We start from the raw sequence: 13,325 nt of genomic DNA on the forward strand, positions 1-13,325 counted from the left end.
TTTCCTCTCACTTATCACTCTCACTACTCGGGGAGTTACTTGAGGTTGAACAAGAGGTTAGTTTCCTCCCTGATGCACTGCAATTTTCATTTGGTTTTACAGCTTCTCCTTGAGCACATGGCGTTGAGTGTTGATTACCATGGAAATTATATTTCTTCTTCTTGTAAGCAACCTTTCCCCTTCCCATTGTTATAACAAGTGCAGAAAATTCAAGCAAAATACTCGTAACAACATGAGCACATGATAAGTCTTTGTTTATGTTTACAGGACAAATGACTAACTAAAATGGCTGCAAGTATCAAAGATAAAACACTTCGCCTCCAAAGTGTATATTTGTACAAGAACAACAATAACACGAAAATGGGCATGAAAGTTAATAGTCACTATGTGGGCGTGACGCTATCGGCGCGCATGCCGCAGAGCTTTCTAAATGGCCTATGCAATGCCTAGCATTTTAAATCATAACTCCTAAACTAATGCAGATATTTAAATAATTCTTTCACCAAAATGAACTAGAAGAATACTTTGAAAAATCGAATTTTTGAAAGTTGTTCACTGTACCGATCCCCTTAAGGAAATAGCAAAATTCAATGGATTTAACACGAGTATGATTGATAAAATCATTAATAAAACCAAACTGAAACTAGCTACAAATTTAACTCCATTGAAACCCGTCAAACCAAAATACGCTAAATTCACGTTCACTAACCACAGTATTTATCCGATAACCAATTCATTACTGACGCACGAAATAAAAATAGCCTACACAACAAAAAACACTAATCGTAATTTATTCTTTAATCACAACTCTATTAACATCACAGACAATAGTTACTCAGGATGAGGAATATACAGATTGAAATGCTCTACATGTAATTTTTCTTATGTTGGCCAAACTGGCCAAAGCTTCTCCACCAGATACGCCGAGCATTACAATGCCCAAAGACACAACAAATTCTCTGCAATGGCCAACCACATGAGGGACACAGGGCATAAATTCACCACAATAGAACAAGACCTCCTTATTCTAAGTAAACTCATGACAGAATATGAAAACTTATTTATTTTCCTCGACCAACATTTTAATAAAGATAAGAACCTAAATGACACTATTGATAAAAAAAAGCCCCTTGTATGAACAGATCCTTATTTTATTACGAGAATCAACTCCCCTCACCAACTTATTCTTAAAAATCTTCAACCTCACATCAATTAGCATTCCCACCTCCTCTACAGCTAATATACCCCCCTCCCTCCCCCCCCCCCCCACCGCTAGTACCTCTAATTCAAATACAACCAATAAACCCATAGCCGCACCCACCGTAACATCGCTCCCTCCAATGGCCTTACACCGATACAACACGCGCAGTAATACACTCTCTTCCTTCCCTCCCGCCAATAGCAGCCCCCCTCCAAATACTACAAACAAGCCAATAGTTGCGTCAACACAAACAGATCCCCCTCCAACACAAACCCTCAGCTATAACATACGTACCAAGAAGTCTACTGTTGCAAATTCTTCTAACTCATAACGTTACAAGCTATCTTTGTCACCGTCAAATGGTAAGTGCACACGATTCTACTTCAATATTTTCAAATATCTTTTCACTCTAAGTTTCTTGCTTCCTTTTGCAGATTCCACTATTATATGCCTTTTCAACTAGAATATCTACAAACTCACAAGTTGCAACATTTGAGCATTACTTCAAATTTTGAGATGGTCCATAGAGATCCTATTTGAAACTGTTCTTCAACTTCTGTTCTACAACTTCATATCCTCAACGTATTCTACAACTTCACCATATGCCTCTGACTTTCGTCTTTTATCTTCAAGATTATGATTAACTTCGGATCTCTCGACCAACCTTCGACTTTTATTCTCTCTTCTTTACTTTGATTATATACGATTTTTCGCCATCGTCTAATTATAACCGCCAGACTATCAACTTTATTTTTATGCAATCTTACTATTTGTTATATAACAATCTGTTATTTTATCCATTGCACTTATTTTAGCAGCCTTCTAATGTTAATTTTGTTAATACTTCCACTATTATATCTCATCACATTGTATTTTTTAAACCATCATTGTTATCTTTAATGTTATTTTACTTCAAATCTCCTCAAGAATTTAAAATTCATTTCATTATTACATGTTATTTAGACGCTTATTTTTAATTTAAGGTTAAGACTACGGCTGATGATGCCTTCAGGGAAGGCAAAACATGTACCACTATTAGTTAACAAATTTATGTAAATCATGCAAGACTGGACTTTGTATTGATTAGGTGGTCTAATAAATAACTTACTGTTATTATTTCAATTAAGTGGTATGTTCCGAGCTGTCAGCGGAGAGATGGCGTGGTATGACATTAGTAGACGAATAAGTTTGAGTAGTGTTTATAAAAATAGGAAAGATCACAATATGAAGATAAAAAGTTGGAATTCAAGAGGACAAACTGGAACAAATATTCATTTATAGGAAAGGGAGTTAGGGATTGGAATAATTTAACAAGGGAGATGTTCAATAAATTTCCAATTTCTTTGAAATCATTTAGGAAAAGGCTAGGAAAACAACAGATAGGGAATCTGCCACCTGTGTGACTGCCCTAAATGCAGATCAGTATTGATTGATTGAGTTTAATGTTTGCTACTGGTGTAAACAGAAAGCTGCGCTAGAAACCACCAACCGAACACGTATGGCATTCAGAGGGCAGAAAACTGTTAAGTTTCCTGAACTGGAAGACAAGTTGCTTCATTACATTACAGAGTTGCTAAATGATGGCTTTAGTATCTCGCACGAGATGGACATTTCACAGCGCGCGAACTAGCGATTAAGGCAGGAATTAGCCATTCGGAACTGAAAGTAAGCCGGGGTTGGATCCGTAGATTCATGACACGAAAGGGATTGTCTGCGAAGGTGAACATCTCTCTGCCAGAGAAGGCTTAGCGATTTCAGCGACAAAATCATAGATTTTCATCGCCATGCGATAGCAATGCGGAAGAAAATTACCTCTTATCTCAAATTGGCAATGCAGATCAAATCGACATGCCATGCAACAACACGATCAACAAGAAGGGAGAATCTAGTGTGCTTGTACATACAACTGGGTGTCAAAAACGGCGCTGCACCGTTATGCTAGCAATAACAGCAAACTGAAGAAAATTGCCACCGTACGTTATTTTCAAAAGAAAAACCATGGCTAAAGTGAAACTTCCCAAAGGCATTCATGTACGGGTTTAAGAGAAAGGATGGATGGATACAGCTCTTACCAGGACTGGGTCCATACGGTGTGGGGAGCATGGCACGGGACACTGCTTCGACGCCCAGCTATGCCAGTGTGGGATAGTTTCCGCGGACACTTGGAAGACACGAAGAAACTTCTTCAGGAAATGAAAACTGATCCTGTGATTCCTGGTGGACTCTCACATTGTCTACAGCCCTTAGATGTTTCCGTCAGCAAGCTCAAGGACAACATACGTAAAATGTATGCCAAATGAATGGCAAGAAAGGAGCACGAGCTGACGCCAGCAGGCAAAATAAAGAGGCTATCAGTTGAACTTGTGTGTGATTGGGTTATGCGGGCGTGGGTTATGGTGTAGACAGATGTTATTGTGACAAGTTTCTTGAAGATGGGCATCGCAAATGTGTTGGACGGAAGTCAGGATGATGCAGTATGGGATGGTGATCAGAATGATGCAAGCTAGAATAGCTCGGAGACTGAATGCATTGGCAATGAATTGGGTAAGTATGCCAGTTGTCTTGTTTTAATAGTCTAATGTAAATTCCACTTTTTTCTTTTCTTTTCGGGAATACGATCTTTTGTACACAAATCCCCACATGTACCATGCACTGAAAATGTTCACACTTATTTTGTGTCAAAAAAGTGCGAGTTATATGCGAGCAAATATGATCTTTCACAACTTTTTAAGTATATATAACTGGGCTACCACAAGAGAGATGTGGAACATATTAATCAACTTAACACAATTATGCTCCTTCACCGTAGGTGGGTTCAGGTGACAAATTTTCACTACCCTTCTCTGTAACACACAATACAGAATTAACTTGTAAAGTTCTGAATGGAATGCGATATACAAGCACGAAATAGCTCACTAGATTATTCAGCAATTTCAGTGAAAACTGGCAAGCAAAACTGTATTATATATTTGCACATTTTTCACATAGCTTTCCCCAACCCGCCTCCTGTGGCGAGGGCTCTATGTGTGTTAGAATTCATGTTCCTATCACAAAGAACATTTTCAGGGCTATGAAAAATCGTACTAAGCGGCAGCAGCAAAAATTTGTGACGCGGTAAGCGAGGTGTTTTTATATAGATGCAATACGATGTGCTAAGCAAGAAAAAGTTATGAGGAATGCACTAATGAGTTTTCACTGTATACGAAAAGCCCTACGTAATAAATTATAGTGGTGGTTATGACTTTCCTGTGAAGTAGAACATGAAAATGTTTTCTTGGAACTTATAATGAAATACTGCCACTGAAATGGGTCATAAGTTGTGTTCTACATCTGTTTCAGGTATGAATACATGCATTAGCAAGTGAAGAAAATGAACAATTGTATGCAGCATGGACATGAAAACAAGAAGAGAAACACCAGTGAAAATCGGTGCCTTAAAAAAAGCAGAAGGTTCCAGATTCAGCCCTTATCCGAGCAGTTCAAATGAATTCTTGGGAATGTAAATGAGCTATCCCGAGAGTTTCTTAAATTTGTTGATGTTGAGAAACTTACCAGCTGGAGGCAGCAGTTTTGAGTTTGCGAACCTCTTTGCTAGCCCACGTGGCTAGCGTTTTAGTTTTGGAAACCCGAGAACGTCGACCTTGGGTTAGAAGTTCAGTAATAGCTTCAGCATCCAGATACCCCAACATTTTGCTGCCAAATGCTGTACAGAGGTCTCTGTAGGAAAAAAAATTATTTTTATTAGTATTAAAGATATTTCAGAGAGATATGACAGGATATATTTAAAAGTAATATATGAAGTTTATTAATAGACCAGAAAAAAAAAAAAAAAATTGCATTTGCGATAAATGCAAATTTTTAAATCTTGTACTGAATCCAAGCCTATGGTAATTCTAATGTGGAATAAAATCATTTTTATGCATAAATAGAAGTGCGACAAAATGCGAATTGTGACCCAAAATGCAAAATTAGTATAAATATGCGATTTTGGTGCAAATCTGCAAAAATGTGCTATTTTGCTGGCGAAAACATATTTCTGCAAAATCATCAGAAATACTCAAAATATGACGCACAAGTCTTTCGACCGTTCCGATCATGAAGAAAAGTAGCCGATCAATTGCTGCTTGCTGACTTTAATTGATATTTACAATGAGAATAGCAAGAGGAATAAGATCTGTATCAATTATTATCGAAATGTAAATAGAGTGTTAAAAACATATCAGGTGTTTTTGACATTTTTGACATGCTCTATTGGTGAAATTTAGAATTTTCCATGTAAATAGAATGTCATGGAAATAACGAGATAGACACAGCATTGTTTTCCTGTTGTTCAAAATTGAAACTAGTGAAGTAGAAAGTCGAGTGATCATTTAGGTTATGGGACACATGACAAAAACTGCGCACGAAAGGGCTCAGCAATATGCAAAGGATGGTTTCTATGCCACTGATTCAGCAACAGTGTTTTGCAAGTATTGTCATTGTCGAGTTGGGTGGGGGGAAAAAAAAAAGATAGCATTGTGAAACATGTTAAATCTGAAAAACATGCGGGTAAGCGACGCGATAACGGAAGTTCAACTTCTGCTGCTAGTACATCCCAAAGTAAGCAATCTTCCGTGCTTACACAGATAGTTGTAAACGACGAAAAATTTCCAGAGATAACTTCTTGAAACGCGAAGTTGAAGTATTTGCCAAAGCAAATATACCTCTGGAAAAGCTGGAAAGCAAAGAGTTAAGAGCCTGGATTACTGAATTTTCAAATGTAGAGCTGCCATGTGTGAGAAACCGAAGGATACCGCATTTGACTGCGATTTCCATATCGAACTATCTTACCCATACCGCTGCTTGCGAGATATACAAGGCCGGGACATAGCTACTAACTTGCCGCTGCAAAGACGGTTTGGCCGCTAGATGTCAGGTTTCTGTTCTGCTCTTGGCGGACTTTAACACTGTGATGTACGGAGTGATTGTAATGTGTTCATTTTATGCAATTTATTGTGCGTATTGTTTCCGTAGGTGAGTGTCCGTGAGGTTGAAATGCATGGTGCACTGTTGTGTACCTCTATATTTCGGATACTGCTAAAAAGCAAGAAAATGTGACGTCCCATAATTTTCCTTCAGACTGCGGTTTAAGAGAGAAATGTAGGCAAGCTATTTCGAGGCATCTTAATACATCAGATTTCAGTGTAAGCATACCAATCAAGCAAATTCTCCCCAACAAAGTTCCTTCTGTTTTTAGTGTATATCCTTTTCACAACCAAAAAAGTGTCAAACACAGGAAGGCTTCAGCTCCAAGAAAAGACGTATTGCCATCAAAATTATGCAAAATTTCTGATTCAGGTAACGGTGAACCTATCATATCTTCAGCATATAAATGATCTATGTCACCCACAAACAAAAAAGAAGTACCTACAAGTCTTGTTTCTGTGTCAAGGAAAGGCAACAAGTATCTCTGTTAAATCTAAATATATATTGACGAGATTTCAAATGCCAGATTACGGAAAAACAGTATTTATATCGAGAAGTAGGATACGGTAATGAAATCAGGAAAATGATTTAAGGTATCTGAACTTGACCAACAAGTAAACCAAATAGAAATAATAATGGTACAAATGATCATTTAGGAGCTTTATTCCAGTTAGAAGCCTCCGTGGCTCAGACGGCAGCGCATCGGCCTCTCACCGCTGGATACCGTGGTTCAAATCCCGGTGACTCCGTGTGAGATTTGTGCTGGACAAAGCGGAGGCGGGACAGGTTTTTCTCCGGGTACTCCGGTTTTCCCTGTCATCTTTCATTCCAGCAACACTCTCCATTATCATTTCATGGCATTTATCACTCATTAATAAATCACCTTGGGAGTGGCGACTCCATTGTAATAATAGCCTATATATGTTTCATTCATTACATCCCTGACCCAGTCAATGACTAGAAAACAGGTTGTAGGTTTTCATTCCTGTTAGAACAAACTGAATCTTACGGGAAGAATAATTGAAATATGGAGAAACGTTGTTAAAAATTTGCATCTTCTGGCATAGAAAAGCACCTACCGACTACAGATTTGAGATCCTTGCAATACCTAACTGTACCACATCATAAGATGCTGAAAAATGTATAAGATTTTCTAATGGCGAAACGGGGTAACATCCCTCTCCAAACAGCAGCTTCAATACGAATGTCGCAACATCAGATGTGTGGAGGAAAAGGTAGGACAGCAGATAATTTATAAAATGGTGATTAAACCCAAAATAATTTATGACCGCAGTCTCGATCAGTTTAACGTATACACTGAGACAGAACTAGAGAAAACGGGAAGAAGTGACAAACTTGCTAATAGACTTCTCTGCTTCTTTCTTGAATTACTTATTTCTTTTAAGCAAAGTGTAAGAAATACGTTGAACGTAAGCTATCCAACTGCTCTTGGTCTATTTTTTATCTCACATCTGTTTGGAGTCTTCTGAAATTGCTAGTTTTGGTGAATTTTCATAGGTTTTCATACGGGAACGTGTTGCACTGAGCAGGCAAGACAGCTCAGTAAAGAGAACTCTAGCGGCGCTTGTCTGAAGTATCTCGAGGCCGAGTTTAGTGTGCTGTATTTCCCGGCCTTATGCATCTCATACGCAATGCCCATACCCAATTGATCCAGTAATTTTAAATTATTTTGTTATGATTTGAGGTCTTTCATCCTTCTAGAAGTTGCATCTGACCACCAGACAAGAATAGAAGAGGCTTTAGTGGGGAAGAACATCAACATACTCTGTGATAAAACTACAGATGGAATATGATAAAAACACAACGGCCTATTCTAAGTGCCAGCCGGATCGAAAAGAGAGCTGCACATTGTTTCTGTGAACTATCTTGATGGAGGAAATGCTACAAACTGCTCTCGTGCAGTTTTAGAAGCTCTGCGCAGTTATAGTGTACCATATGATGCAGTTAAAGTGTTTGTTAGTGACAGTGCCCCATACGTGACCTAGTGTTATGAAACATTAAGTGTGGTCATAGGGGATCATTTAATGCATGTACAGTGCTGGGCACATAAGATCAGCTTGGTTGACAATAGTTGGGTCGCAGTGATGACAGATTTAAATCATGTGGTTGTGATGGTAAAGTCTGCATTTTTGAACACAAGAAAGTGAAAATATAATTATTTACAATTCCTAATATCAAAGTATGGTGCTTCAAAGGAAGCAAAGCTTTTCCCTGCACCTGTCATAACTCGATGGAATAGCTCGTTTCAGGCTGTCTCTGAGTGCTTACTTTAGTGACGTTACATTTTTCAAGATGTCTGACATGAAAGACATCAACAACTGTGGTATTAAGTACCTGACTGATCTGAGAGACCGAGAAGTGAATAGGCTTCATTCCCACACGGTTTTCGTCACAGATCATGCAGCTGGACTGGTTGAACTCCTTACTGAACTTGAAAGGTCCCTGTACCTACCTCTTATCTCCTTTACCCCAAACCGCATGACCTTTCTTACGTCAATCGAAAAAAAGAACTACGTTTCATCAAAGAATTAGCCATGCTGAATGGATTTAAACTTGATATGATCACTAAAATCATAGGTAAAATTAAGTCAAAGTACAAAACTACATTAATCCCTTGAGAAAAAAAAAAAAAAAATTGCCAATTTTACATTCACTGATCCAGCCATTTACAATATCACCAAACCATTAAGAAAGGACAATATTAACACTGCATACGGGACGTAATATTCTTTTCAATTCCAACTCCATTAATAAAATTTACGACAAATTCTCAAACTCGGTTTTATATACTCAGATGCACACAGCGCAATTTTTCTAATGTCAGACAGACCGGCCTAAGCTTTAGAATAAGGTATCTAGAACATTATAACGCCGCGAAACACACAAAAAACATTGCGCCACGAGTACCCATATGAGGGAAACGGGGCATACATTATAATGCCGCGAAACACACAAAACACAACCATCTAGATAAAGCTTTATTCTTTCGTTTCATGTATATCGATGGATTTTAATGATTTTTCGATACGTTATTGATGTGAAGTTAATACATTAATAAAAACCACCTTTCACAACTTGCAAAGTTATTGATGTGTAAAACTCAATGACTATTCGCTCGTGTACTTTTTGCGCAATTGCGTCAGTAAACTATGATAATTCTTCTAGCGATGATATACAAGGCATGTTAAACTAGTGTTTTAGTGATTATGAGGATAGTAGTTATAATTTTAGCGATGATTCTGATGACAGCAATGTTGATATTGCCGAATTAGACCGTGATGAGGATGAAATGATACAACAGAGACTGTTGTTTCCGACACTAATGTATTCGTGCTAGATGTGTTAGTGTACTGTTTACAATGATGACATAGATAAATACGCAAGAAATGAACATTTTGTAAGGTCTTTCACCCCAAGGTTTAGCTCTACATGTCGTGCAACCAGTCAGTGTTCAAGTTGTCTCGCTATTTAATAAAAAGTAACAAGTAAGCCGTAGTATGGAAACAAGCGAAAACGCAAGTTGTGAAAAACTGATTGCTATTCCATACAGATTTCAATGTGCATGGGTTTTTTTTTCCGGACATTAATGAAAAATCAGATATAGTGTTATAGCAATAAATTTTTCGTCATTATGAATTTTTGCTCTAAAAGAGTTCTACTGTATGGTTTGATTAGAGCCATCTCTAAAGATATCTCCAAAGTCACAAAGAAGAAAACTTTTTCTGAGAGTTAAGAAAGTATTATTTATATAAACTCTATTTTGAAGCTTTCCTATATATATTTTGAAATGTTCGTAATATACAAAATGAAGTTCCTTTTCTGTGTCTTATCTGACTTGAAGTGGAATGTCCTATATGCTAGAGGCTGCATGACACATTGATTATTTTGAGTATGTCTTAAGTAATTCCTTTGATACTTTCTTTGAATGTCTACACTTTCATTATCTGTAAGTGAGGCTTATGCAATTACTCTGTTTCTTCCACATTTTGGAATTCCAAAGGATAACTTCTGTTTCCTTAGATACCATTTTCTTAAAGTTGTGACACACACAACAAATAGTACATGTAGTCCAAGATCCATCTTGATCCTCATACTTCATGCAATGCAAAGCAGCCCGTCTTCATGGGTAAAGTAATTTTTACAGTTTGTTTTGTAGGGGAAAAATGAACTGCAAATAATGTAACTTCAACTTAGTGTGGCACATCTTCCAAATGCTTGTGGAACTCCTCACCGAATTATACTTGTCAACAAATATTACACTTAAGACTACTGTCACCTCACATTAACTCACACTGATATAAGCCATCGTAGAGGGAAAGCTGATGTTGTCACTGCATGTGGCATGAAGACGAACGTACTGTCCTCACATTCACAGATCGCAGTGTACTTTGTCTGAAGATAAGTTATACCATAGCATATCCTCTTCATCAGATTCTGATGAGCTTTTAATTGCCTGCGCTCTTTCTATTGCCACGAATACTGTCTGCCACAAAGGACAGTGGGTACATAAAAGGATGAATATCACAATTTAGTACGGGATCTAAACTGACATCGAGAAAGATTTCAAATGTACTTCAGGTGAAGGTGATGGAGTTGATTAGTAATACCTGTCGACTGCTGTTCTCTAGAAGAAAATTTGAAGTCTTTGAAGTCAAAGAGGATAACATGTTTTCGTAATAAATGCGTAAATGACTGATCGATAGCAGTCGTTAACTGGTTAGAACTAAAGGCTGAAGAAAACTATCGCTTAATTGTGATGTTCTATGCTGAAACTAACTCTTTGCCGTCCCTAACGCTCCAGAACACTCAAATTTTTTGCTGAACACTCTAAAGTGCTCGTCACACTCACGTTCATTAGAAGTGTGTTGAGAGAGATATTGAGGGTCTTGTGAAACCATACTCAGAGGTGCCAACCTTTGAAGTGGATTATCAGTAATCGCCCTTTGCCCCGGAGAAAAATTTCTAGTCAAGTCCAAAGTGTGCTCCTCCCTTCTCGATAATGGCACCCTTTTTGTCCCTCCCTCTAGCAATCCATTCGAAAGTATATCATATTACAGAATAACATTTGCACACAACCTGTTAGTTCTAGTTCTCTTATAAAACATTCCTTGTACCTTGTTTCTCACGAAGCAGCTGATTTTCAGTGTAGTTTTTCTTGAAACATCCTTCACACTGTGATGACATTTTCGTCTTGTGAACCATAAGCGATTCCAGTGCAGATGTGCTTAATGTAGGCCTCACTTCTTCCTGTCAACTGTCAGGTACACTTAACTCAGCAAATACAACTTCAAGGATTTATAGTAGAACATTATTTTTTCTAATAATGCCAGCTTTTCCGTAATAGTTTTCCCTTTGTCCGTAATTCCGTAATCGTAAGGTGAACTCCGTAATCATTACGGACAATCCGTAATAGTTGGCACCTCTGCATACTGTATTCTCTTGACTTAGCAAGCTGTCAGGACCATGCTGACAGCATCTCCCGTATATATTTCCCAAGCAGACCTACTTTATAAACATTGTCTTTAAATAGAGATTATTCTTATTCAAGTTCACACCATGTCGTCTAATCGCGGAGTTGTGTCGAAAGGTCTTATGCTGTCAACAAATTCAGATTTTGTGCATGATGTAAACCTAAACAAAAAAACTGATAAAGGCAATGAAGAAATAGAAATTACGTGTCCTCATGCTGTCATCAATTACACGTGGACATCAGTGATCAGAAAAGAGAATACTAAGGGGTTAGGCAATAGTCTAAAAAAGTTGGAAATTTATTTTTCATTTTGTGATCAACGTGTGCGTTGTGAACAGTTTCATTCTGTATGATATGAGTAACCAACCAGCTCTCACAGCTCATGGAAACAGATAGCTAAACTTCCAGCGCAACTTGGTGCAACAGCTGATTGGGAACTTCACGTCTCGCAAACGTACGAGCAGGAAAAGAAGTTTACCCATTAGCTGCCCATTCCCTAAATTATTTCATCCTCTTGTGAAGATACCTGGTCGTGCCAAAGTGTGTGCTTTGTGTTCACAAATAAAACGAAGACCAGCTTCTGGGAGAGGCAAAAAACAACTTTCAAACATAAGCAGTACGATCTACCACTATGCAAGACAGGGTACATTTTGGAATACCATCTGGAGCGATATGTGGATATTCAAAATTAGGGTGAGTACACATATATATGCACTAATCATTTAGGAACGAAATGCAAAAGACATTACATTGATATCTTTATTCATTTGACTTTTGGTTGTTTTCTTTTAAAGGGTGGTATTTATGCTGCTGTGCCTATTGAGATTTAAAGGACTGTCAAAAAACACGGTAATTACGGCTGGGCATTCGCCTTTAAATGGGGTACGGTAAAGGGTTAAGTAAGAATGTGATACAACCAGATATGGCAGAGCACACAGTGATTTCAGAGGATGGTTTATATTTTCTCGCGTCTAAATAAATTTTAGAAAGGCTACTATACCCACGTAAATTTGTAGCAAGGAGGTTATTTCTCCACTGCACTGAAATAAGTTTTCAGGTTAGGTGACACTGTTTGAACAAAAAACAAACATTTGCCACAGAGGCCTCTGCAGTAATACTATAATTTTTTCAGAATGAAATTAAACACACACTTTCATGTAATAGGGCTATAGAACTTTGAAAAAAAAAAAAAACAAGTAAGCCGTAGAGTGGATATCATCCGCGTAAACACAAGTTTTGAACAAACAGATCGCTGTTTAATGTGTATTTCCCCCCCACTTTTATGAAGAATCGGATATAAGGACAATCCGCTATAGTGAGTAAATTTTTTGACGTTATGAATTCTCACTCTAACAGACTGACTGTATATCCGAAATAAATTAATAGAGGTATGGGAATTTCACCAGGACCTCAGGATAAAGCCGAGAAAGCGTAACACGTAAAACTGCAAAACATACAAAAGAAGTTTTTACTGTTAACACTTTCTTGGACTGTGGCTAGACCCACCCAGGTCAGTTCTAACTTTAGTACAGTCTAAGGCATGACTGGTGGATGTTCATGTCAGTGCACCTCTCAGACTACAATTGAAGTTCTACTGGGTTTTGCATACAAGAGGTGGTTCATCCAAACCAATCAGAAGGGAAAGGCTGTATGAACTATCTGATTGGC

At 37.9% G+C, this 13,325-nt stretch overlaps 1 protein-coding gene across 2 annotated transcripts in view; it reads right to left on the minus strand.

The window, feature by feature from the left end:
* Fs(2)Ket (Importin subunit beta Fs(2)Ket) overlaps positions 1 to 13,325 on the minus strand; it is a 154,656-nt gene that overhangs the window by 24,024 nt on the left and 117,307 nt on the right. Inside the window, exon 15 of one of the 2 annotated variants that reach the window (XM_067145300.2) lies at positions 4,754 to 4,918. In XM_067145300.2, the coding sequence (XP_067001401.1) occupies positions 4,754 to 4,918 (165 nt within the window). Of the gene's footprint in view, positions 1 to 4,749; positions 4,919 to 13,325 lie in introns of those variants that run through there. The other variant, XM_067145299.2, reaches the window with a different exon arrangement.

The sequence above is a fragment of the Anabrus simplex genome, chromosome 4 (genome assembly GCF_040414725.1).
Source record: "Anabrus simplex isolate iqAnaSimp1 chromosome 4, ASM4041472v1, whole genome shotgun sequence".
Lineage (NCBI taxonomy): Eukaryota > Metazoa > Arthropoda > Insecta > Orthoptera > Tettigoniidae > Anabrus > Anabrus simplex.